We start from the raw sequence: 25,084 nt of genomic DNA, 5'->3' as shown, positions 1-25,084 counted from the left end.
GATATGCCAGGCACGGTAGCTCACACCTGTAATCCCAGCACTTTGGGAGGCCACGGCAGGTGAATCACCTGAGATCAGGAGTTTGAAATCAGCATGGCCAACACAGCAAAACCCTGTCTCCACTAAAAATATAAAAATTAGCCAGGTGTTGTGGTGTGTGCCTATAATTCCAGCTACTTGAGTGGCTATGGCAGGAGAATCATTTGAACCCAGGAGGCTGAGTTGTAGTTAGTCAAGATTATGCCACTGCACTCCAGCCTGGGAGACAGACTGACACTCCATCTCAAAAAGTACAACAAAAAAAGGAAATGATAATAAAATTGTCTTTGGTTAATTTTGTTAGGAGTTAATATACTATTTGTATAACTACTTTCTTTTTTACCTCACTATAGGCAGGGACCAAAGATTGTTAATTATTGATTTGATCCTGTTTTACTTGATATTTAAGATACCAGTGAGAACTTCCACTTCTTTTTTTTCCCCCTTTCTGAGACAGAGTCTCCCTCTATTACCCAAGCTGGAGTACAGTGGCAGGACCATAACCCACTAGAGCCTTGAATTCCTGGGCTCAAGCAATCTTCCTGCCACAGCTTCCCAAGTATTTGGGACTATAGGCATGCACCACCATACCAGCTAATTTTAAAATTTTTTTATAGAGATGGAGTCTCCATATGCTGCACAGGGAACTCCTGCTCTCAAGGGATTCTCCCAACTTGGCCTCCCAAAGTACTAGGACTATAGGCATGAGCCATCACATCTAGACTGCAGTGGAACTTCTTGATGCTACCTAGAGCTTTGGCTCATGTCCATCCTAAAGTGGATCTAATCAGTTTGTAGTTATTGCCTCTTCCTGAATGTGTAATTGAAATGGATATATATGGCAGTTACCAGAACTCTATCACATTCTTCCTGACCTGTAGAGTAAGGGACATTATTATAGCAGGACCAAGGGGAAGCCTCTGAAATTCTCCTCTACTGACAACACAACATATAAAAAATAATAACCACATTCCCTAAGGAATAAAATTGGTCACTGCCACGACAAAACACTCGGAAGTTACAGGGGATGGTAGTCCCTTCTATAACCCTATTCACTTAACCTATCCGGCCTCTACCAAAACCAGATGGATTATAGAATGAATGCAGATTACCATAAACTTAAATCAACACTTATGAATGCTTTCCAGGATGTGCTATCTTCACCGAGCAGAGCATAGTTTCTGGTACTTTTAATGGGGCTCATGATTTGGTGAATGTTTCTTATCTACACTCCTTTTGAGGGAAAATCAAAACAATTTGCCTTGTAAGTATAATAACACTGCTTCACTGTTTTATGTCAGGGATATGTCACTTCTGTTCTCAATTTAATTTACATTTTTTAAAACGTCGTGCTAATGTAATATATTAATAATATTACAGACCGGGCCCTGGAGGACATGACTGTAATTCCAGCACTGCAGGAGGCCAACACGGGCAGACTGCTTGAGCCTAGGAGTTTAAGATCAGCCTGGGTAACATAGTGAAATGCCAGCCCTACAAAAAATACAAAAATTAGCCAGCCATGGTGGTGTGCCCCAGCAGTCCCAACTGCTAGAAATGCCAAGGCAGGAGAATCACTTGAACCCAGAAGGTTGAGGCTGCAATGAGCTGTGATCCTGCCACTGCACTCCAGCCTCAGGGACACAATGAGACCCTGCCTCAAAATAATAGCAATAATAATTATATATTCATTGGTGCAATAATCAGGAAGTGGCAAGTTTCTTAAATACAGTAAAAACTATAACATTGAATGGAAGTAAAATACCAGAATAAAAGAGATAAACCTGAGAAGGTTCAGAGACCTACAACATAGGTGATATTTTAAGGCGTTCAGTGTCCCTAGGATACATGTAGAAACAATCTTTTTTAAAGTAAATGGCATGTTGCTTTCTCTATATATTTCCTATCACTACAAAAGAGGCACCATTCTGGGGGGGGCCTATTGAGATTTTGAGCCAACATATTCCACATTTGAGAATATTGCTCTGACTCATTACCAAAATTTCTAAAGGCTACTGGTCTCAGGTGGAACCCAGAACAAAAGGCGGCTCTACGGCAGATACAGGCTCTGCCCCAAGCTGCTCTGCCCACTGTGTCAGATGATCCAGCAGAATTCAGAGCTGCTAGAGGCATGCACAGTGGGCGTTATAGGATTCTATACACGTCTCTGACAAGCCTGTAGGAGAGCGGAGAGAAAATCTTATGAAATTAGTGCAAGACCATTCCCTCTTCAGCAAAGGAGTATCTTCTGTCTGAAAAAACAAAACAGCAAGTGCAGAACATTAATCCAAGCATAGAGTCCCTCTAAGCACAAGCCCCTCTAAGCACAAAAACCTGTGCAGCTGAACAAGTCATATGCTCATAAAGCCAGCCATAATTGGAGGGCATGAGCACATCTGAGTGGCACAAGGAGTGGGCAGTATTGGGCAAAAACATGTGCTTTCTCAGATTCCCTTTACTAGCACCTTGCCTGATCCAGATCATCTTTCCATTTAGGACTTGAATGGATCATCGCACTATAAGAATGAAGTCTGACTTTCATAACCTCTACCAAGGGACTGGATAGTGTTAAGACAAAACAGCAGAGATGGTAGTTCTGCCTCAGGAAAACCGTGGCCAATGGGAAATCAAAGACAGAAGACAGCTGAGCAGATACATTCTCCCTTCTCTCACTTCTATGGACTAATGCTGGTTGTGGTTTCCCCTTGCTGCCATTCTGGAAAAGTGCTGGGAGCCAAGGGCATGCATCTGATGACCACCATGCTGTCTCTCTCACCTCACTGTGAAGTGGCTGCCAGCAGAATTAGACCATACATCACCACACATTGTTTCACATTTTTTCTTATCTCAATTTCCACATGTCCCTGCTCTTTTTGTCTTAAACTTGCCTTCAAATAAATGTCATCACTTTAATATCAGGTATTACATAAAAAACATTTTAGTAAAGTAACTGGTTACTAGCTCGTTGTTTTGAAATAAAATGCCATTTTTGTTTACATAACAATCAATTAGAAAATATCATAATACAAATATGTAATTCACAATAAAAATATATATACATATAGACAAAAGTCTTTTATGTGCTTTTTTAAAATATTGTAATAAGTGCCTTCTAATTTTGATGTTCTACCTTGTCTCCAATTCAGACACCTGATGCAGCTGAATCAAGACTATATTATTGTGATATTTCCCCCAAAATTGTAGAATAGCCAAACCATTCCTCTGAGGAATGATCCTTCTTGGATAAGTGTGTAACCTCCACTGGAGACCACAACAGGGGAATTCATGCAACTGTAGATTTTGTGATGAGTTTCCTTTTCATTGGTTTACCACATCAACTTACCCATTTTATCCACCCATTTATTTGTTCATTAAAATATCATTTTTGACCATCTATTCTTTGTGCTAGGTTCTAAGTCCTGGGAGTCAACAGAAAGCAAGACAGACATGGTATCTTTTTTTTTACGGTGCTTACATTGTACTGAGGAAGATATATAATTTTTAAAATACATAAATCAGGTGTGAGGATGATTTATCTTAAGGTTTAAATAACATTGTTAAAATTTCATAACATCAAGAATTAATACAGTCATCTAGAATTTAGCTGTGAACAAGATTGTACATTTCCTTCTTAATAGAATTAATTAATAGAATTTCCTATTAATGAATATGTTAACATACTTTCATTTCATCATTGACAAAAAAAATTACAATGCTAAAGCATACCCTATAACACATAGATTTTATAGATGCTATTTTAACATTAACAAAAAGTTTCACTGAATTATTTTCCATAATTTCTACACTATTTTTACATTGACAGTTTTGTTTTTTTTTTTTTTTAAGAAAAAGGAAGATTTGAGTTGTCTTATCTAAAGTTTAGAAGGAATTTTATAAATGGAAGATAAGACTATAATTCACAATTCAGGGGCTTAGAAGTGCATTAGAAAAAATACCAAAATAATTTACATCAGCTCTCAACTTCAAAAAAAGCTTTTCTTTAGTTCAAAAGCTGGAAGAAATGACTTTTCTTACTGCATATGGAAACTGATAATAGCAATCAAGGTCATGATCATGATTTTTCATCCCTATTATAAAAGAGATTTTTTTCCTAAGCCATTCACATACTTGTGTTAAATCTGCTACTCCTCAGTAGTGTTTACGGTAGGCAAAGACGAAATTTACTCTACATATGTTTGTCACCCAAACTTTATTGTGTGCATCGTTTTCTAACAATAATTGTGTTTGCTTTATATTAAACATAAAATAGGAACTCACAATGAAATAAAACCCCGAAGACATATCCTCATTATTGATTTAGAATTAAATGATCTTACCATCCAAAAAGTTAGAGGTTCAAACAATGAATTCTAACCACACTGTGGTATATTTGTGTGGTGCAAATAACAATACAAAAGAGCAATATTTTTCCCGAGATAAGCTGTTAGTTCTTAATAATTATGAATAGGCAACATAAATTCTTCAAATGAAATATAAAATACATGTATGAAATACACAAGGCTTCATAATTCTGAGGAACTTTTATCATATTTTGTATAATTTGGCAGTTTGTGTGAAAAAACAATAAAGAGTATGTTATTGTCGATGTTCTTAAGTTTTCATACACACATAAACACACACACACACACACACGCTTTTTTAGATTAACTTTAGGTAAAAGACTTTTATAGGTATACATTTGAAATTATTCATATACATATATTACAAAAAACCAGTAAGAAATATAAAATGTTTCATACACCACCAGTTTGTTTTCTGCTAGAAGATGTACAATGCCCTTCTTGTGATTCTATGGAGATGAAGATTTCTGTCGTTTCACCCAGTACCTCACTTGCCACCAAACTGAAAGAAAAGTCTGCTTTAGCTTCTTGTTTCCCCAAATCAGGATGAATGGGTGGGCTGAAGGATAGCTGAATCTAATAGCTTGGCAGAACATAAAGACAGCTTTCTTTTCCATGTTCTCAAAACTCTGAACTGATATTATTACAGACAGAAAGTAAGTGGCACATAACAAGAGGAAGGAGATCACGGTTTGCAAAGCTTTTATGTGGACTTTGGTGCTGGGATCTTGACATCTTTTGCCATGAAGCTGCATCTTCTTGAGATGTTTACACAGAGAACAGATTAATAGCAGAAAAGATATCAGGGTCAGAGTGAAGGGTGCTAAGTTTGCTAGCAGGTTTATAGTCAAATTTGACAGGGACATCGCATTCCTCAATTTGATCTTCCAAGTCATGTTTCCTTCATATTCTTCTGTCCATACAATCTCATTCACGTTTACCACAAAAAGCTGACAAATCAAAAGTAGCAAAGGCCCCAACATGATCACCCGAATGACACTCGTAACTCTCCTCTTTAAGCGAAGAAAAATAAAGTTGGAGAAATTGACAATCTTGAGCAAATAAAATATGCTGAGGCTAGTAGCAAGCCAGTTGCTGAAATGGCTGGTTACTGCCCAGAAGCTGTAAGTAGTAATTCTGACTTCTGCAGTCTTATAAAAAGCTGGATTCAATACAGTTGAATACCAATGTAATAATAATACCCAGAGCAAACCAACTCTGGAGACCGCCAGAGCAGTGAGAATTTGGTCAGCAAAGGAGATCTTTTGTCTCTTGACCCACTCAATGGAATTTACCAATGCTATGAAGCCATTAGCAAAATTTCCAAGAACAAATGTAACCACTACTAGAATGGAAAAAATGATGGGTAGAAAAGTTATCATATCTGAACAGACAAAAAGGAATTTTTTAAATGCTGGTATAATATCACTGATTGTGATTGCTTGAATATCCTGGCCTTAAATTCTATATGTACCTGATTTGTGAATATGCTGTGACATTCTTTTTACTTTTAATTGTTGTGACCAGTGTCAAGCCAGAAATCACCATGGCATGCTAATGCCTGAGTTCAATCCTCTCTTTATGGAAAACATTCTTATTTTCAAAACAACTCAAATTAACTCATTCATTCACTGTCTGTTCTTGTTGTAGGCTGGAATTATTCATACTGAAATGGACGGGAAGCCTGAATTCTCATTTGCTAATATGTAAATAAGGATATATTATCTTTCAGTGTTTGCAGTTTTTCCTTGTGTAACCTCTCCATCATTTGTCTTTAGCGACTTCAGTTGTTAGGGAAGTTTTATAACCCAATACATAAATCATATAGTAAATGCCTAAATTGTTAAAGGGAGTTTGATCATAACTAAGATCATCACCAATATGGACTTTTTTTTAATTTCAGATTTAAATACAAAGAATCCAAACTTCTTTTATCAAAAGCATCTAAGATTGTCTTGAGAACTACAGGCAGGCCAATGCTCCTTAAGATCTGGTTGCTGCTAATAATGCATAACTTCTTTGTTCACAAGCTCATAAATACACACATATGCACACTACTTATGAATGGAACACATTATTTTCTTGAATTTCCAAAATAAAAAATGGGTTTCCAGGAAATTGTCCAGGTGAAATTTGTCCTATTTACCACTCAGGGTTTTCATCCCATGAATGCTATTTAGTTATCAAACATATCTCTAATTCTTAGGCCTTTGGTATAGTTTCTCTCAAGTCTAACATTTAAATATTTATTTAATTAAAATATTTAGCAATTTTATAAGTATTCCTAAGTACCAGACCCTTTGATAGATAATGTTGCAGTATCCTCCCATCACAAGAACACTGACTACCTTGCCCCTGAACTTAGAGTTCAATCATTTAACTTGTTTTGATAAACAGAATATTGCTACACTTTGCATAGAGATTTGAGATGGCTTCCATATAAAGGATTCTTCCTCTTTCCATTTACCATGAGACTATTGCCTGGCTAGTACATGTTTACAGGAAAATGAGAGACTAGTGAAGTCAGACTGCCCCCTCCCGACCCTGCAATCCAGACTAAATTGGCCAAACTCTACCTCCAAGATGCAGAATTTTGCCTATCTCAAATCACCAGAGCCATCCACCAAACTCAGATTAGAAAAACAAAATCCAAAGACATGTGAGGTATAAATATCTAACACAGTTTTGGAGGGTTTTCTCTTGCAGAAAAACATAACTAATAAAAGAACTCTGCTAAACCAAGAATGTGGGGAATATGTACAAGCTAGTTGTGTCAGGAATTCAGGAGCCAAAAGAAAAAACAGACGGGAAATGGCAATGGTTTGTTCCTGTGAGGCGGATAATTAAGGCTAGAAGAAATCCTTTGGAAAGATCTGAGGTTAGCAGGTAACAACATCTCAAATTTCCTCAACTTGCAACTAACTAAGAAAGTTCCTACTTCAGCTCTCTTAGAGTTGTATAAGAATGTATACACATAATTGATTTTTCCCCTCAGTATATAATGAAATGAGTAATAATCATTTCTATGAGACATTTCTCCTAATTAAAAATTTTATATTAAAATTATAATGCACACTTAGAAATAAACCAAAACAAAAATGGCAAATACAGCAATGTATCATAAACACTCAAGTAACCATCATGCAGGGCAAGACAAGGAACACCAAAAACAGTCTATGTCCACCCCCATGCTACTTTCCAAGCCCCTAAAACTTTCTTCACATCTTCTAAGATAAGCAATATCCATAATTTATGATGACGGTTTCCTTGATTTTCTTTATACTTTACCAAATAATTATGCAACCCTAAACTACATAGCTTGGTCTGGCCTGCTTTGAACTGTATAGGTGCAATCCTACATGTTCTTTTTGTATGTGGCTTCTTGGACTAAACATTATGTTTCTGAAATTTAATCCCATAATTGCATGTACATGTGATTTTTTTTCATGTCTCTATATTATTCCATTGTATGGATTTACTGTAATGATTCATCTGTCCTTAATATATATTTGGCCAGCTTCTTTTTTGAACATTTATGAATAATTCTACTAGAGCATTCTTTCACAAATCATTTGATACAATTCCATTGTATATATACCTATGAGTAGAATTACAGGATCTTTGTTCAAAATCTCATCATAGACACAGAAAAGTTCAAAGAATAATTTAACTGAATTTATCCCTGTCACCTTTACCTCCAGTCTATTTTTTGCCATTTGCATATATATTATCAATTATGTAATTATCCCAATAAGATATTATTTTATACAGTAAACATTCATTTAGAAGTATCCACATATTTATCATTTTCATTAATTGTATTCCTTCTTGCATGTTCTTAATATTTTCAATAATTCTTATTGGTCAGGCAGGGTAGCTCACACCCATAATCCCAACATTTTGTAAGGCTGGGGCAGGGGCACCCAGGAGTTCAAGACCAGCCTGTGCAACACAGCAAAACTGTCTCTACAATAAATAAAAAAGTTAGACATAGTGAAGCTACTCACAAGGCTGAGGTGGGAGGATGGTTTGAGTCCAGGAGTTCCAGACTGCAGTAAGCCATGATCTGACCACTGAACTCCAACCTGGGCAACAGAGTGAGACTCCAACTCTACAAACAATAATAATAATAATAATTTTTCTTTTAATTAAAAATATTATTTTAAGTTTCTGTTTATCAAGGTCTATTCTACTTTTGAAATACACTGAACACATGATTCCATTCAACTCTAGCTTCATTTTTGTCTTTTACAAATCAGGTTGTCATTTAGACAGTTACTCCCTTTAACATAACCTATCTTTTCCTCTAGTTACTTTTCAGATTTTCTATTTGTCTTTGATGTCCTGTCATTTTATGTTAATTTGTTTTTAGTTAACACATCTGAAGTTTGATTATTTCTAAAAATATAAGAACTGATACATTTTATCACATTTAGAAAAATCTCCACATTGTTTCTGCCCCATTTTCTCTCTTCTAATTTTCCAGAACTCCAGAAATATGTTGGATGTTCTGATTGTAGCCTCAATGTCTCTTACCCTCTAACCTTATATTTTCCATCTCTTGATCTTTTTATGCTTCATTCTGGGTAGTTATCTTCCAGTTCACTAATTCTTTCTTCTCTTATGTTTAATGGTTGTTAACTCTGTCTATTGGATTCTCAATATTGATTATTTTTGTCTTATTGTTTTAGGGGTAGAAATAAACTTTTGCTCTCCTTCTATGAATCATTTTTTAATGGAGGAACTAAACAAACTATTCCTAACACCAAGTTCTTAAAAAAAGAGCTTTTATAAATTTTTCGTACACCTGACATGAAAATGGTAACGATTTTCTTCTTTGCGTAATAGTTTGGTCACAGAAGAGAATGAAAGCATGATCTAGGCATTCTCCTGAAAGTTGGAATAAACTGGAAATTGATTTGATGTGAGTAGCTTTTTTTGGATAGTAGCTTGTCTGTTGCTGGGTCATCACCACAAAGTCTCCTCACAGAGAAATTCAATGAGCAGCATTGCATCTCAAAATGTCACTGCAATTAATAGTATATAGTACCTCAACCACAGCTCCACCTTTCTATTCCATCATTTAAATTTTACTCTGTTTTTATTAACATAAATTGTTATTAGCAGAAATCAGGACTTCTTAGTTTATAACAAACTTTAAAAGATCAAATAGTACAACAGTACTCACAAGTTTATCAAAAAATGAAGGACATCTGTTATAAGTAGATTTTAAGTCCCAAGGAAACACAACTGAATCCGGTGCCTTTATGGAATTCCACCATTTATTCCCTATCCATGAATATAGTTGTAGTTATAGAACTATAACCTTCAAACTCCATCATTACTCACTCAAGTGTGACAGAAGATCTGAGGTCTTACCTCTGTTTGACACTTTGGTCCTAAAATCCTCTCTTTAGAAATAAAAGCTTGCTCATAAAATGTGTTATTTGCTTTATCCTTCTTATTAAGGAGTTTTATTTACACTAAAATCTAAATTGTTTCTATAGTGATCATAGGGAAATGAGGATTAGTTTAAGGTCATCCATAAATAATTATTTGCTTAAGCAATGTATTATAAATGAAACCACACTTAATTTCTCAATATAAATTATTGAGCTTGACTTGACCTTTGCTATTTACCACTGTAACTTTCCCACAATGATGATCTTTTTAAAATTACCTATTTTCCAAATTATGTAAATATGTCAAAAATAAATCATTTAATGAGATAGATGTAGATATAATGATGATGATGATAACAAAGGCAGGTAAAAGGGAGGATGCTATTTGATAAATGTAATTTCAGTCTCATTTCTTAAATACTAGAGTTCAGGGTGATGAGAAAACACTATTAATCTTCCTCATGACCTCATGATTCCTATATTATTTTCAGCATCAGGCTTAGACAAATACCCTCATGTGATATTTCATCAAGAATAATGTAAAACCAACATATTTTCAATGATTTTTTTTTCTTTTACTACATTTTAAAAAATTATAGCAAAAGTGACCTCCAACAATTAGGATTCTATTTTGGGCTTTTGGGGGCATTTTTCAATATGAACATGGACTAATGCTCTAGATATAACACAGTATATCAATTTTATTTCATGTTTTAATCACATCATTAGCAAGCTAAATTCTTGCAAATGCTTTTTCACATTCTTAGCTATGGTGACTAAATCTGGATGATTTTACTATAACAGTCAAATTAGTATATTTGCACAAACATACTGAAATATCATACTGAATATGTTTTATACCTTAACAAATTTGCCTTTCTATGATTTTTTCTCTAATGTAGAACCAAAACATTTATAGTAACAAAATATTTTTCCCAAGTGTACACATAAATAGTATTGTGCAATTAGAACACTAACAATATGAATATTTCATTTAGAGACACATTTTGGGACAATAGGTCTACATATTTAATGTCCATTATACTATAATTTTTTGGAAATTCATGACTTTCTGACACTTTGAAATGTGTATCATTAATAATTAAATTGGAAATAAGAAAAAAGGCATCTAGCAATCATTCATATTCAAATTTTGATGTTTCAAATTAATAACAGCATTAAGAGGGTGGATTTACAATTATCTTTTTCTTTTTTTTTTTTTTCATTAATTTAAGAAAAGTTTTGGGCCAGGTGTAGTGGCTCACACCTGTAATCCCAGCATTTTGGGAGGCTGAGGCAGGTGGATTCCCTCAGCACAGGAGTTCAAGACCAGCCTGGGTAAGATGACAAAATCCTGTCTCTACCAAAAATAGAAAAAATTAGCAGGGCATGGTGGTGGTGCACACCTGTTGTCCTAGCTGCTCAGGAGGCTGATAGGGGAGAATCACTTGAGCCCAGGTGGCAGAGGTTCTATTGAGCAGAGATTGCACTTGTGCACTCCAGCCTGGACAAAAGATTGACACTCTGTCTCAAAATAAAAAAGAAACTTTTAAATTCTAACTTGGATTTCTTAGTACCATAATGCTCTATTCTCCTTTATTCAGCAAACACTCTAATTACAATGGTATCTATGAGAATATGCATATCACCTTAATTTTATACTTAGAAATGTACTTTGCTGCCGAGTCTGTCCCATAGACTTTGGCCTAGTGAAGGATGAAAGGAGTACTCAGACACAGGTATTTTGCATGAGAGCAACTAGGGGACTGCTGGAGAGAGCAGTCCTGATAAGCCAGAGCCACTTGCCTTTATTCAGTACTGGTATAATGTCAAAGGCTTGGAGCCAACACAATTTGTGGGTAATTAACATTGTCCCTCCCCATTGCAGGGAGCAGTCTTGCATGTGGATGATCAAAGGTCAGTCTCCAGATAACATAAGTAAACTTATCTAGATAGATTTCTTTACACTCCCTGTTACCTACTCCTTGCCCTTAGTCTCAGGGTAAGAGAATTAGCTGCCTTCAGCTTTATACTCTCTGGAAGCTTTGCAGAGCCTTCTGACCTTTCAAAAGGCCTGCTTCTTTCCCTATAGCTTCTCCCACAACCCTGACCAATCTCCTATGTCTCCCCCTTTTCTGTTTTTTGCATCAGGTTTTGTTGATTGAAGAGTACAGATGTGTGCAGCAGTAGGTTTATAAGAGGTAGCAGTTACAGCTCGTTTTCCAGCTTTGCATCCTACAATTAGTAAATAACATGAGATAAAAAGGAGTATAATCAGTAATATCCTTTTCCAACCAAGGAGTGACCCCCAGGAGTAGGGGTCTATCCAGGAGAGATGTTTTTGTACATCCTTCCATATGGCTGTTTGCTGGGCATGTAGATCTATGGTGTTTAGAGATTCTCGAATTTTAGTTTTAAGTTGCTTTACATCTGCTGTTAAAATTATCACGTAAGATTCCCCAGAGGTGTTGTTTCACCTCATCTCAACTACGTATTGATTGATGTCAAGGTAGAGAGGTGACACAGATATGCTTATGCTCCCAGTCGCAGTTTAATTGCTGTCAGAATGCCAGTGCATCTTGCCATTCCTCTATGTACTCCAAGTCAGCCTTGAGGGCTTGCAGACATGCAAGAATTTTTTTTGATCTATACCCTGCTGTAGGAGGACTTCATTAGACACATTTCTGGCCAAGTTATCCACAAAGGTGGCTGTTTGTACTGATTCAGTATGCAACAGCAACACTAGCAGTGGCTAGGATGACTATGGCTGAGAATATAGGACTATAAGTATACCTAGGAATCTTTTGTGTCTGACCTGGGACAGGGCACATTCTAAGGTGGCAAGAGCAGAGAAACCCTGCCAATCGCATGTCAAATTGACTGGTAGGAATGCTTCAGGTTGTCTCCTTAATACCATGACACTAGTAATATTTAAATTAGATGTATTGTAATTAGTGATACCTGAGGCGAACCAAGCCTGTCTTGGCACTTGGGTCACAAACATGAAGTTTTGGGGTGTAATGGAAATATTGGTTCCCATACGGAAAACATATGGATGGCTAGCACAAATTAGTCACTGACCTGTGTCATTATGAATAAAGGTCATAGTATAATTTTTACTGGAATTATAATATACCTCACACCAGGTGTTAAAGGTGGTTGTAAGATGTTCCAGGTGCCATAAAGTGTCTTGGAGTGGCATGGACTCTACTTGGGGTATGGAATATACCAGCCCCCATTGACCCAAATCATAGGACAATGGGGTGTGCCTATGAAACTGATTGATGCCACGATGGATGCAGACATCAGTATGGTCACCCTGCAAATAGCCATGAGGGCTCCAGTCTTAAGAAATTATAATTGCCTAACTGGAGGCTACAGGATTGTCCCCCATGATAGATCTCCCAGCTAAGGTGGAATCCATTACTTTTCTGGCTTTGTTTTTTAGCACAGGGAATAATGTTGGGGAAAGTGTTGCATTTCCTGGTTTGAAGCTACCTGAAACCAAAAATGTTAAGGCATTTCCTTTGCCGTGATGTAGCCATAATTGTGTTTGAGCAAGTACATAGTAAGGGTTAGAACTTTTATAACTTATACACAGTGGGAGGATTGTGGAGTGATATGTAGTGCCATTAATGAGGGACCCTACCAGGGGTAAGTCAATCCCTCCTAGCCAAGCAGTTACATTATTAGAAGCTGGGAAGCGGGTGTCTGCCCAGGTAACAGGGTGGAAGAAAGGTGGATCTAAGAGATGAGCCCAATAGAGAGTAGTAGGTGCGGTGCAAGTTGCAGGCAGAGTGAGAGAATAAGAAAGGATAATACCCTATAAGAGCTGCAATGTACAACAGAGAGCATAGCATGGAACAAATCATCTGGAGGGAATGGTGCCTGTGTCAGAACTGCTAGGTCTCATGGTATTTTTAACTTCAGAAGAATCAAACTCATCCAAAGAGGCTTTGTCACTTTGTATATCTACCAGTAATGTATAAGGATTCTAGTTGCACCCCCATCCTAACCAATTAATATTGTCAGTCTTTCCAATCTTTTCTCTCCTTCTCTCCTTCATTTTTCTGTTTCTGTTTGAATAATACATAATAATCTGCCTTCAATATTACTGATTCTGTCTCTGCTGTTTCCAGTCTGTTGGTAAACTGCCAAAAGAATCTTTCACCTCCAACATCAAGTTTTTCATTTGAGCCTCTTAGTTTTTATCTCTCTACTAAAATTTCCAGTTTGAGCATTTTATCTTTTCCACTAGATTTTTAACATATTAATCATAATTATTTTTAAAGGTTCTGTCTGATAATTTCAACCTCAGGCCATTGTTTTCTCTTGACAATGACTGAGGTTTTGCACATGTATTCATATTTACAGTGAATCCTGAAATAAATCCTAAATATTACCACTCAAACATGGACTTCCCTCTTATTCTGTCAAACTAGTAGTGTGTAAAATTAATCCAATCTGTAGTTTACCTGTATTTAGATTCCAAAGGCTCCAGTGGTGGAATGCCAGTAACTTGTGTTTTGGAGACTGGAGTGCCAAAGGGATTCTCAATGTTTTGTGTTCAGCTTCAAGAGTCCACACATGCACTGTAGAGAAGGCTCTCTTTCTACACTAGTGTCCCTCTCCAAGTATACTGGCATTGCATGTTAATCAGAGAAAAGTTCATGGTGGGGCAATGGGAGCTCTTCATTCTCCAACAACGGCCCTGTCTACGTACCTTTGCCTCAGACATGGGACTTTCTTAATGCTCCCACAACTCCCACAACAAGAAAAACTGCCTAAAATCAGTGCAGGATCCTGGCTGAAAGCTGGTTTTCTTCCCCTCCTCCAGTGGCAATAGGTTTTCACCAGGTGTCAGTATCGGAGTCCACGGCAGGCAACCTTCCTGCCCCTCCCTGAGTGTCAGCCAATCAATGTCTTATATCACTGGAGGGTCTTGATACCACCAGGCTAACTGCCCCCTTCCTGCAGCAAATGGCTTTTGCCTGGTGTTCATGCAGAGTCCAGGGTTGGTGGGTTTTCTGTCCTCCCTCAGTGGCAGATCCTTTCTGTTTAGCCAGCATGTAGCCCAGAACAAGTAAGTTTCCCGGACTTCCCCTGTGACAACAGACCTCTAATACGTAACAGTGCAGACCCAGGAGTGCAGGCAGGTTTCTTACTTTACCCCTGGTGCCAATCAGCTATTGCCCAACATCAGAGTAGGGTCCAAGTTACAGCGGATTCTGTGCCCCTCACTCAGCAGCAGGTAGATCTTGCTTAATAAAGACCCAGACATGTAGTTTTCCTGCCCGTCCCCTAACACTGGCCAGCAACCACCTTTACTCATGCAGCATCCACAGTGTAAATGGGCTTCTCCAGCTTCTATTACTCCTCTTTAAAACTTAAGAAGACTTTGTTCCCACTTGGTTTAGATTTGCACTACTGCTATAACAAATTATCATAAATTTAGTGGCTTAAACACTACAAAATTATCTTATAGTTTTATAGACCAGAAGTCTGATATATGTCTTACTAAGCTAACATCAAGGTGTCAGCAAGGCCACATTGCTTTCTGGAGGCTCTAGGGGGAAAATCCATTTCCTTGACATTCCCAACTTCTAGAAACTATCTGCAGACCTTGGCCTGGGGCCTCCTTCGTCTTCAAAGTCAGAAATATTGCATCACTCTAACCCTAGTTAAGAAATAATCTGTTTTTAAGGACTCATATGATTAGACTGAACCCACCTAAATAATACAGGATAATCTCCCACCTCAACGTGCATACCCACAATTATATTTCCAAAGTCCCCATGCCATATAATGTAACATACTACCAGGTTCCAAAGATTATGACACAGATATCTTTGGGAAAGCCATTATTCTGCCTCCTATACCATATACCATAAAGGAGCTTCATTAGGTTTCCTGCTCTGTCCTCAATCTTTCCAGTAAGCATTCAGTAGAAGCCCAAAGGGAAAAGCTGGCAATTACAGATCATTCCTGTGTCTGGGTCTCCCAGGTATTCTAAACTGTCACACTAAACTACACTCAACCTTTGTAAGCATTGGTTATAATTTCAGCCATTTTCTTCTTACCTACAAAATGCCAGAGAACTTTTCTAGAGCTATGCCACAGATGAAACAATTCAAGTGTCCTATTTGGAAAGGCTTGTCATCTTTTGAAATTCAGTTTACCTGCTCACCTTGTAACTTCAGTTCTAACAAGCTCAAAATAAATTATGACTTTTTAGCCTACCTAGTTTACTCTCCTTGTTACAGCAGAAGCAACATTCTCTTTTGGTTTTCTACCACCTAAAAGGAAGAAGGATTCTCAAGCTGCTTTTCAAAGTGCATGCATAAATGCATACTATACCATATTCTTCCACATGCACGGTTTACAAATGTCTCAATCAAAAAAAAAAAAAATAGACTCAGGTATAGGTGATTTTTCAGGCAACCTCTCTGGCCTTATAGCCAAGAATAAAATAGACCTTAATAATCTGACAATTATTGTGTTTCATTGTCTAAAAGAGAGTTGGGAGGGGAGAAAAAGAAAAGCCTTGCTTGAAATGTGGAAATAAGAGTATACGTTTAGTTCTGAGAATGTTCTGGTGAGAATTACAATGATGCCAAACTATATGTACATATTAAAGCCATAGGAAAAAAAAAGAAAGAAAAATGAAAGAGTTTTTATGTGGGCTTCTACTTGATTTTTTTTTTCTTATACAAAAAAAAAAAAAAAAAAAAACCAACCAGTTTTTGTCAAGATTTTCAAGGGGTCAAGGTTTCCCTTCATATCAAGAATATAATCTTCCACAGCATTATCAATGAGGTCTGACTCAGCTTGCTCTTCCGAAGAATCAGAATCAGAGTAATCAGAAGGTTGCTACTATCTGCAAAAGTATCATACCCAGCAGGCTGTTTACCATAAAGTGAATCAAATATGCTATAAAAGTTAAAAAACAGTACATGATAAAAATGAAATAAGAAAGATTACAGACTCCAAAGAACACTGATTTCCCAATGGAATGTTAATAAACAAAGGAATCCATTAGAATCATAATATTCACATCATTAATTCTACACTTTATCCAGAGGAAAAATGGCTGAGAAAAAATAGCTATCTTGAACCATCCCACCTCCAAAAATTATTAGGCAGATAGCAAACCAGAGGGCTGAGTATCAATCAGTGTCCAAAAAGAAATCATACTTTGTTCTAGTTTAGTATTAGCACAAGTTAATGGTGTGGTATGAATGTAAGTATAAAAATAGTAAGCAGTATTAAACACAGCCAATAAACTGTGGAGGTGGCTAAACTGATGAAAAGTCAGTTAAAGGAATCTTCCAATACCTGAGCCAGTAATGCAGTTAATCTGTACAATCAAGCCATTTCCAAACATTCAAGTCATGAATTCTCCTAATATCACCATCAGCAAAATATTATTCCTCATAACTAGAACACATAAAGAAAAATCTTAATCTCTCATGTTGTAACTGATCATCTGCTTCAGTGTGACATATCTGATGCGTGATTGTACAGTCTTGATCCAGAAATTGCCCAGTGTTACTATGGAACCTAATCATTGGTATAATCAATACAATCTGTTATCCTTTCAGAACTATTCTAAATCTGTGTAAAAGTTTCCTATAACTCTCAAGCAGTTTCTGGGTGATGACTGAAAGTTTGAACTCAATTTGTTAGCATGCAAATGTGGGGCAAACTCTTTCACTGATTTGCAAGTTTTCTCTTGCCTTTGGGATTCAATCCTATGAATCTGGTTCTCGAATTCTGAATGCATCTTATATAATAGAGAACTTACCTTGGCAAATTCTCAAAAAAGGAATTGAGAATTTGACAATATAGTACTTTGCAGATCCACTGAAGCCAACCTTAAACTTTGCCAAAGGATCAAACAAGAAGTTATAAAGTATTAGAACTGGAATATAACATCAAAAATAGGGAAATTTTAAAAGATTAGGAAGAGAAGGCCAAGTAAGAGTCAATGAAATAACACCCAGAGAAATGGCTTAAGATATGTTACTGTTGACAGCCTGTTTATATGTGCCTATTGAGAAGTGTGGATTAGACATTCAAATCTAAACATCAAGGGGCAGATAAAAACGACAACTATCTAAAATATTGGTCCTATCCCATTCTCAGGTGGAAAGAAAATCTTTCCTCAGCTCTAGAGCATTAAGGAGTAGGATCTGGAGCAATGTGACTGTTCTTTGCCTAGTCCCTTCCCATTATAACAGAACCTCAACCTGGCCACGTTATCAGTGGGTGGCTGCTATTTTTCCCAAGGTCTCAGGGTAGAAGACAAGGTTTTCATGGAGTTACCCAGAGCTGGAGCAAGTAGGACATCAAGGGTGGCACAAAAGAGGAATAGAAGAGAGAATGAGTTCACATCACTTTACACGTTTGTAAAAGTGTAAATTTTACATGAAAAATAAAATGAAATAAATTTTACATGAAAAATGAAAAATCCAAGAATGTAATGATTTCTGTGACCCTGAATGGCTCTATGTATTAGTCTTTCAATTTTGAAAGGGAGCAAATTATATTTGTGAACTGAAAATACACATCTCCCAGTTCTCAGAATTGATCATTAATTTTACACTGCTTTTCAGCCTCTACACCAGTATTTCTGAAACTGTCATACGTAATTCCTCTAAGTGCCATCTCGCTGGAGTGGTATTGGTACAGCAAAGTAGCAAAGAAAGAAATACTATCTGGGAACACAAAATTATTTTTTACAAATTTCTCAATGGCATGTTAGTTCTACCCGTCATATCACCAGTAGACTATGTAGAAACAGAGGTACTCTAGAGTACAGTACTTACTCTCTGTAGCTACTAGACATGCAGCACAGGGTGTGATGTGTAATATCTGAATAATGCTTTTCAGAACTAGACTGTAATCTTAAGGTCATGATGAGAAATCACACATTTGAATAATCCACAAATGAAGACGTTGTGTGAGATTCAAAAATACAGTGCTTTCTAGTTAAAATGGGAGATTAGTGAAGATAATGTAACGTCCATCATTTAAATAACAGAAAAGTATTGTGGCTATCGGAGATTCACGGTGTTGTTACTCTAAAGGTATTAAGAGTTTGGAAGTACAGAGTAGTGTTCCAGGCCGTGGAGCCTAGCCACAGGTTTCACAGGTGCACCTCCATGCAGAAATGACTGAAGCTTCCATAGCTAATCTCAACTTTTTAAAAGTTTATATGGATGATAATATGATTTTGTATATATATCCTTGTGCATATACGCATGTGTACCTTTTTTTCTTTTTGCTTGAATGTGCTATTTGTCACTTGCAATTTAAATATTCCTAATACATAGAAAAATCCAAAGAAAAAGTTCGTGATCCTTTATGTTTATGGTATACGACTGCAGAGACCTTGTGCTTTTACTGGTTTAGAATCATCTTGACCTAATATTAGAGTTAATGTTATGAATCAAAAGGGTAAGATTCCTGGCTAACATCCCATGTAACACAGCAGACAAACTAGTTTTAATTTAGCTTTGGCCCTTACAAACTTTGTACCCTAGAGCAAATTACATCTCGCTTAGCTTTTTTCATTTTAAAGTGGTCATATCTGCATGGCTGTTTACATGTTATATAACACATCCTATTCCAGATCTACCAGGAGCTGAGCTCTAAATGGTAAATGCCAGTGTGAGAAGCAGACAGGAAGAGGCGGAGCGCCAGCGGCGCCCGGAGCCGGCGCCCCGCACTGGACGGAGCGACGGCAGCGACAAGCTTAGCTGTGAGCCCGAGGGCCGCTTTGCCCACCGTCCCGCGGGTCCCGGCCGTAGCTAGGGGGTCCGCAGGCCCTGCGGCAACCCTCGGTACAGACGCTGGGCGGGAGGCGACACCTGGCCCATGGCCCCCGAGGCGGCTCCGTCTTCCTTGGCCGTCAGGGCCTCAAGCCCCGCCGCGGCCCCCACCTCGTACGGCGTCTTCTGCAAGGGGCTCTCCCGCACCCTCCTCGCCTTCTTCGAGCTGGCCTGGCAGCTGCGCATGAATTTTCCGTACTTCTACGTCGCGGGCTCGGTGATTCTCAACATTCGCTTACAGGTACACATTTAGACCCGTGACTAAGCTAACGGGCTCCGGGGCCAGCAAGATGGCCGACTCCTAGGGTCCTTTGCGGCGCGGCGGAGCAGCGGATAGCGAGCCCCACAGTCTCGCGAGGGTGCTCAGGCGCTCTTCGCGGCTGCGCTCTTCGCTGCTAGCGGAGCTCCTCCCGGGGCCGCTGGGAGCCTTTAGTTCCTGGAAACAGAAAATACGCGATTCCGGAAACAGAGAACTGCAGTTAAGACCCTCGAAAAGATCTAAGAAAGCGTGCATCCTTAAACACCCTGACGAATTTCAGGACGTGACAAAGCACAGAGGGTGCATTATTTCCAAATAAAAGGGTGAAATTTTCAGGAAAAAGAAAATCAGTAAACCGGGAATATTGGATTGGATTGTAAGCAAGATCTGAAATAGGAAGCTGAAGGTATTAAGGCTGTGATGTAGTAGGCACATATTTCTTCATCCCACAAGAGAAAACAATAATAATCAGAAACTTTCAGTGAAAAAAAGCAAAACTGTGCAAGAAAAACATCCTCCAAGTACCAGACATAAAATGCTGCAAGCTTTTGAACTAATGGGGAGAGTGTAAGAAAATGGGCTCTATTTCAATGCTCTTGTGACAGGACGACGGAGATCGAGACTTGGAGCCTCAGAAAAGGAGATCCCTTAGTAGCACAAAGCTTGGCTATTCAGTGAATAACATTTAAATAATAGTAAAATGCAAATGCTGTTTATGGTTTTTATTGTTTAAGGGTGTATCTAATTATGGTTACAAAGTGGAATGCAAATGTTATCCATCATGTTTTAAAAATACAGACGGAAATACAAGTGGGAACTTGAAGAAGAGGGGAGACATAATGGAATGGTAGTAATGTCCTTATAAAGTGGGAAATTGAAGGATACGGTCTGTTGAGTGGGGAAAGACATTTTTATTACTTACAAGGTAGTCATAAAATTTCTAAAATAGTAATATACCTATATTAAAGAGGGAGAGTGGTAGGAGAGAACAGTATGAAGTCAACAGGAAATGCCTAAAGATGGAGACCTCAGGTAAAATATTTTAAAAAATAAAAATTTATAATAGAGTACCTGGTGTATTTGAATACAGCCTAGAGAGCTTTCATTTTCCAGAGGGTGGGGGGATAAATTAGTAATTGCGTATTTTTCAAAATTAAGAAAACAAAACATGTAATTTTGAACCCTGGAAAAAATAAAAATCCAAAAACTACACTGCATACCTCAACTGTGAACAATACTAGTCATGTAAAGTCAATCATAATTATGTAAATACTGAATACTGGTTTTACAATTAATGATTCTATAACACTGGGAGGATGAGAGAAGAGAGATGTGTGTGTAATGGTGGTGAGCCAATCAAGATCTGATATAGAAAACTGCAGAAAAAGAAGTATACACACTTTTTTTTCAGATAAGAAAACTATAATAAGAAACCACTAAGAGTGGTAAAGTTTTAAATCAAGGTCTGTGCAGAAAAAGTAGTATACACATGTTTTTTCAGGGGAAAAAAAGAAAACTAAATAAGAAACCACCAAGAGAGGTAAAGTTTTAAACTAGTCGCAGTGCTCTGTATTCTACTCACTGTGTCCAGCAAACAGTGATCTATCACTTTAAATAATAAGCATCTTGCCCCCTCCAACACCATGTCTGGCCTTGGGTAATTGTTCCTTCTAGGCTTTATTCCTTGTCTCCAGCCAAACTCCATTTGGGCACATTCTCCTATATGCCTTTTCTACCCTTTTCTGCCTGAAGATACTCTATTTTAAAGCTAAGCTTAGATGACACTTTTTCCATTAAATTTTTCCTGGTTTGCACTGACCATATAGGAGCTCACTTCTTTTAATCCGTAAGGCTATTTTCATAGGTTGCCTTATTTTTCCCTAATTGTGCAATTAGGGAAATTTCCCTAATTTTCCCAAATTTTGTTTACCCAAGACAGGTTTCCTAGACTCTGATAAGCCAAAATATTTTAGTCTAAAATATCAGAAGTGTAGTTTAATCAATGAAATAGGAATACCAAGGGATTTAGAATAGTGGACATCACTGTTCCCCAGAGGCACTAATGTCCCAATTTGTAACACAGAAGACTATCCATTCTTAATCCTGAAATGGTGATAGAGTAGGATGCTCCATTTGGGTGGCTACATGAACATATTCCTACAACTTTTTTTCTCACATCAGTCTTTTGTTAAACTGAAGAAACCGACTTTATATTTATTATATCCTCCAGCAGAATTGGGAGCTCTGTGAGGGAAGACAATATATCTTATTCCATTTCATACTCTGTAGTAACAGTATGTGTGTGTGTGTGTGTGTGTGTGTGTGTGTGTGTGTGTGTACATATACATATATACACATATATTACACATACACATATAAATGTAAGAAGTAACTATAAGTATACAGTTAGTACTTACTATATATGTATACAGTTACTACTTACATTTACTTCCTAATATATATCTTTATATATTATATATTGGGAAGTAAATATGGTTTATCATTTGGTTTATCATTTATTCATAATTGCTCTTAGTTCTTGAGGTATATTTTGCCTCCTACATGATGCAATTCAATGAAATTTCCAGGGGACAAAACAAGATTTTTGACATGAATAAACCACTTATTGTTATAATTCACAAGTGAGTTTATTCTTCCTGGCACACTTCCAGGTAATATCCATTAGGCCAACGATTTTGTTTGTTCACTGCTCTATCTCCAAGTCTAGAGCATTACCCAGTGCAAAATAGCTAATAAATATTTTTGAATAGATAGGTGAATGGCCATTTGTTTGGTATGCTCTACACAGTCAGCAGTCAATAAAGGAAACATATATTTGTTCCTGATAATAAGATCATTCCCTTTATTACCCATAAATTGGGCATTTTCAGACCATCATACACAGTGATAGATCCAGAGATCCCTCAAACATGAAGAGGCAGAGAGGTAGGTAGTATAATTATTATCAATAAAGATAAAACTTAAGAAATTTAGCTGGCAAAAAAAAAAAATACTGGGAAAAGATGTGTTACAGCTTATTTTAACTACAAAAGGAAAATAGTGAACATAGCAACATGTAACCTAAGGGATAGGGGAAAAGTTTTTTTTTTTTAACTGGGTAAAAATAAATGTGATGACTTGACAAACAGCATATCATTACTATCAGCATCATTTAAAAAATATATTGAGTTTTTAATTCCAGGAACTATGAAAAATTATTTATACACATGAGCTCCATAATTCTCACATATACTCTGTGAGGAAAACATTTTTATCGTTTTTCAGAGAAGCAAACTGGAATTTAGAGAGAAGATAAGTAACTTCCTAAGGTCATGGTAACCAGCCAGTCCTCAAATGAATCTCCAGTAATCCCTAAATACATATTTCATAAGGAGTTCAATTTCCTTAAATATGTAGATAATTACATATAATCCTGTTTCTCAAATTTCTGGACAGAAGTATTATCTGAGAAATAGTGACTTTTTAAAACGTAACTATTGAGGGCCTTTCATACTAAAATATAAATATTTAACGTGATTTGATATGTAAGTTCAAGTATTTTATACTCTGCAGCCTTTAATCTACTGGGTTATTTTATTTTATTTTATTTTATTTATTTTTGAGACAGAGTTTTGCTCTGTCTCCCAGACTGGAGTGCAATGGCGTAATCTCGGCTCACTGCAACCTCCACCTCCCAGGTTCAAGTGATTCTCCTGCCTCAGCCGCCCGAGTAGCTGGCGTTACAGGCACCTGCCACTGCACCCAGATAATTTTTGTAGTTTTTAGTAGGGAAAGCGCTTCACTTTTTTGGCAAGGCTGGTCTTGAACTCTTGACCTCAGGTGATCCACCTACCTTGGCCTCCCAAAGTGCTGGGATTACAGGTGTGAGCCACCATGCCTGGCTTGCTGGCTTATTTTATTAGAGGGTGGTGGGACTGAGGGTTACAGGAGCAAAGGAAGATAGAGGAAAGGACATTGTCCCCAGAATGGAAAGGAAGCACTTTCTTTTCCTACCCAGAGTAGATTTCAGACAATCTTGAATTTTGAAGCCATGTCTGTTCTTGTCCTGACAATCCCTAACTAAATTTTCTGTTAGAAAATCTTGCAGTTTGCTTTTAATTGGAGATCTTTCTGGCAGGGCATCAATAGCTTTTGATAGAGTCAAGAAGAAAATAAAGCCTACATGCAGAAGTATAAAGGGGTAGGATGAAAGTTGAGGAATATAGGGACAAAAAATGAGGGAAAGGAATATCCTAATACTTGGAAGTTTGAGCATGGAAAGTAGTCTAAAGACTAGACTTAGGAAGTTACGAGAAAATAGACCAAGGAAAGAACCTCTGCAAGAACTATGAGAATTCCCAACAATTGGGTTGGATTGATTCATATTAGCCAATTACTTGGGTTACCTTCAGTGTGGGATTCTTCTTGCAGTTTTAACACTTGTGCTATGGTCTGAATCTGTCCCAGATAACTTCATATATTGGCATTCTAAATCCAAAGTGATGATTATAGGAGACGGGGCCTTTGGGAGGTGATCAGGTCATAAGTATGGAACCCTCCTGAATGGGATTAGTGCCCTTATAAGGGAGATCCCAAAATAATTCCCTTACCTGTTTTGCCATGTGAGGTTATAGGGAAAAGCCATCTATGAACAAGGAAATGAGCCCTCACCAGAAAGCAAATTTGTGAATGCCTGGATCTTGGACTTTCCAGCCTCTAGAACTGTAAGAAATAAATGTTTGCTGTTTATAAGAAAACATACCATTTTATGGTATTTTTTTTTTAATATAGCAGCCTGAACAAACTAAAACAATAGAATTTGCTCAGCAGGATTACCACCAGGTCGGGTGATGAATCTTTTCAGATTTCTGCTACAAATAACCTTCCCAAAAAAAATTGCCTAACTTTTTTCTGAATTGATCAAACCAACCATCTGATCAGTTTTCTAAATGAAGATTTATTCTTGGCAATAATCTAGCTCAAGGCCTAGGTCATTGCACATAGCATTAAGCAATGTTACAGATGAGTAGACTGGAAGTATGGGTTTTGCAGATGGCCTTCTTGTTTCTGTATTTTAATTAAGGAAATCCTTGGCTCAAAGGACATGAGATTAAGAGCAGCAGCAAACCATGTGAACCATTAGAGATTCAACAGAGACTATCACACCCTCTGAAATATGTACTGATCCAC

General features: G+C 37.3%; 2 protein-coding genes across 2 annotated transcripts; one reads left to right on the top strand and one right to left on the bottom strand.

Moving 5' to 3' along the window:
* Window positions 1–330: 330 nt before the first annotated feature.
* On the bottom strand, window positions 331–8,337 carry LOC108295821 (taste receptor type 2 member 46-like). Its single transcript, XM_017518154.2, has one exon. It carries the CDS (start codon window positions 5,780–5,782, stop codon window positions 4,850–4,852), a length of 933 nt encoding a protein of 310 aa, XP_017373643.1. The 5' UTR covers window positions 5,783–8,337; the 3' UTR covers window positions 331–4,849.
* Window positions 8,338–19,492: 11,155 nt separating this feature from the next.
* On the top strand, window positions 19,493–20,979 carry SMIM10L1 (small integral membrane protein 10 like 1). Its single transcript, XM_017518163.2, has one exon. It carries the CDS (start codon window positions 19,682–19,684, stop codon window positions 19,886–19,888), a length of 207 nt encoding a protein of 68 aa, XP_017373652.1. The 5' UTR covers window positions 19,493–19,681; the 3' UTR covers window positions 19,889–20,979.
* The last annotated feature ends 4,105 nt before the right edge of the window (window positions 20,980–25,084 follow it).

This window comes from Cebus imitator, unplaced genomic scaffold, assembly GCF_001604975.1.
Source record: "Cebus imitator isolate Cc_AM_T3 unplaced genomic scaffold, Cebus_imitator-1.0 Scaffold660, whole genome shotgun sequence".
NCBI lineage: Eukaryota > Metazoa > Chordata > Mammalia > Primates > Cebidae > Cebus > Cebus imitator.
Note: the sequence above shows the minus strand (reverse complement) of the source record. Positions and strands in the feature narration are given on the sequence as shown.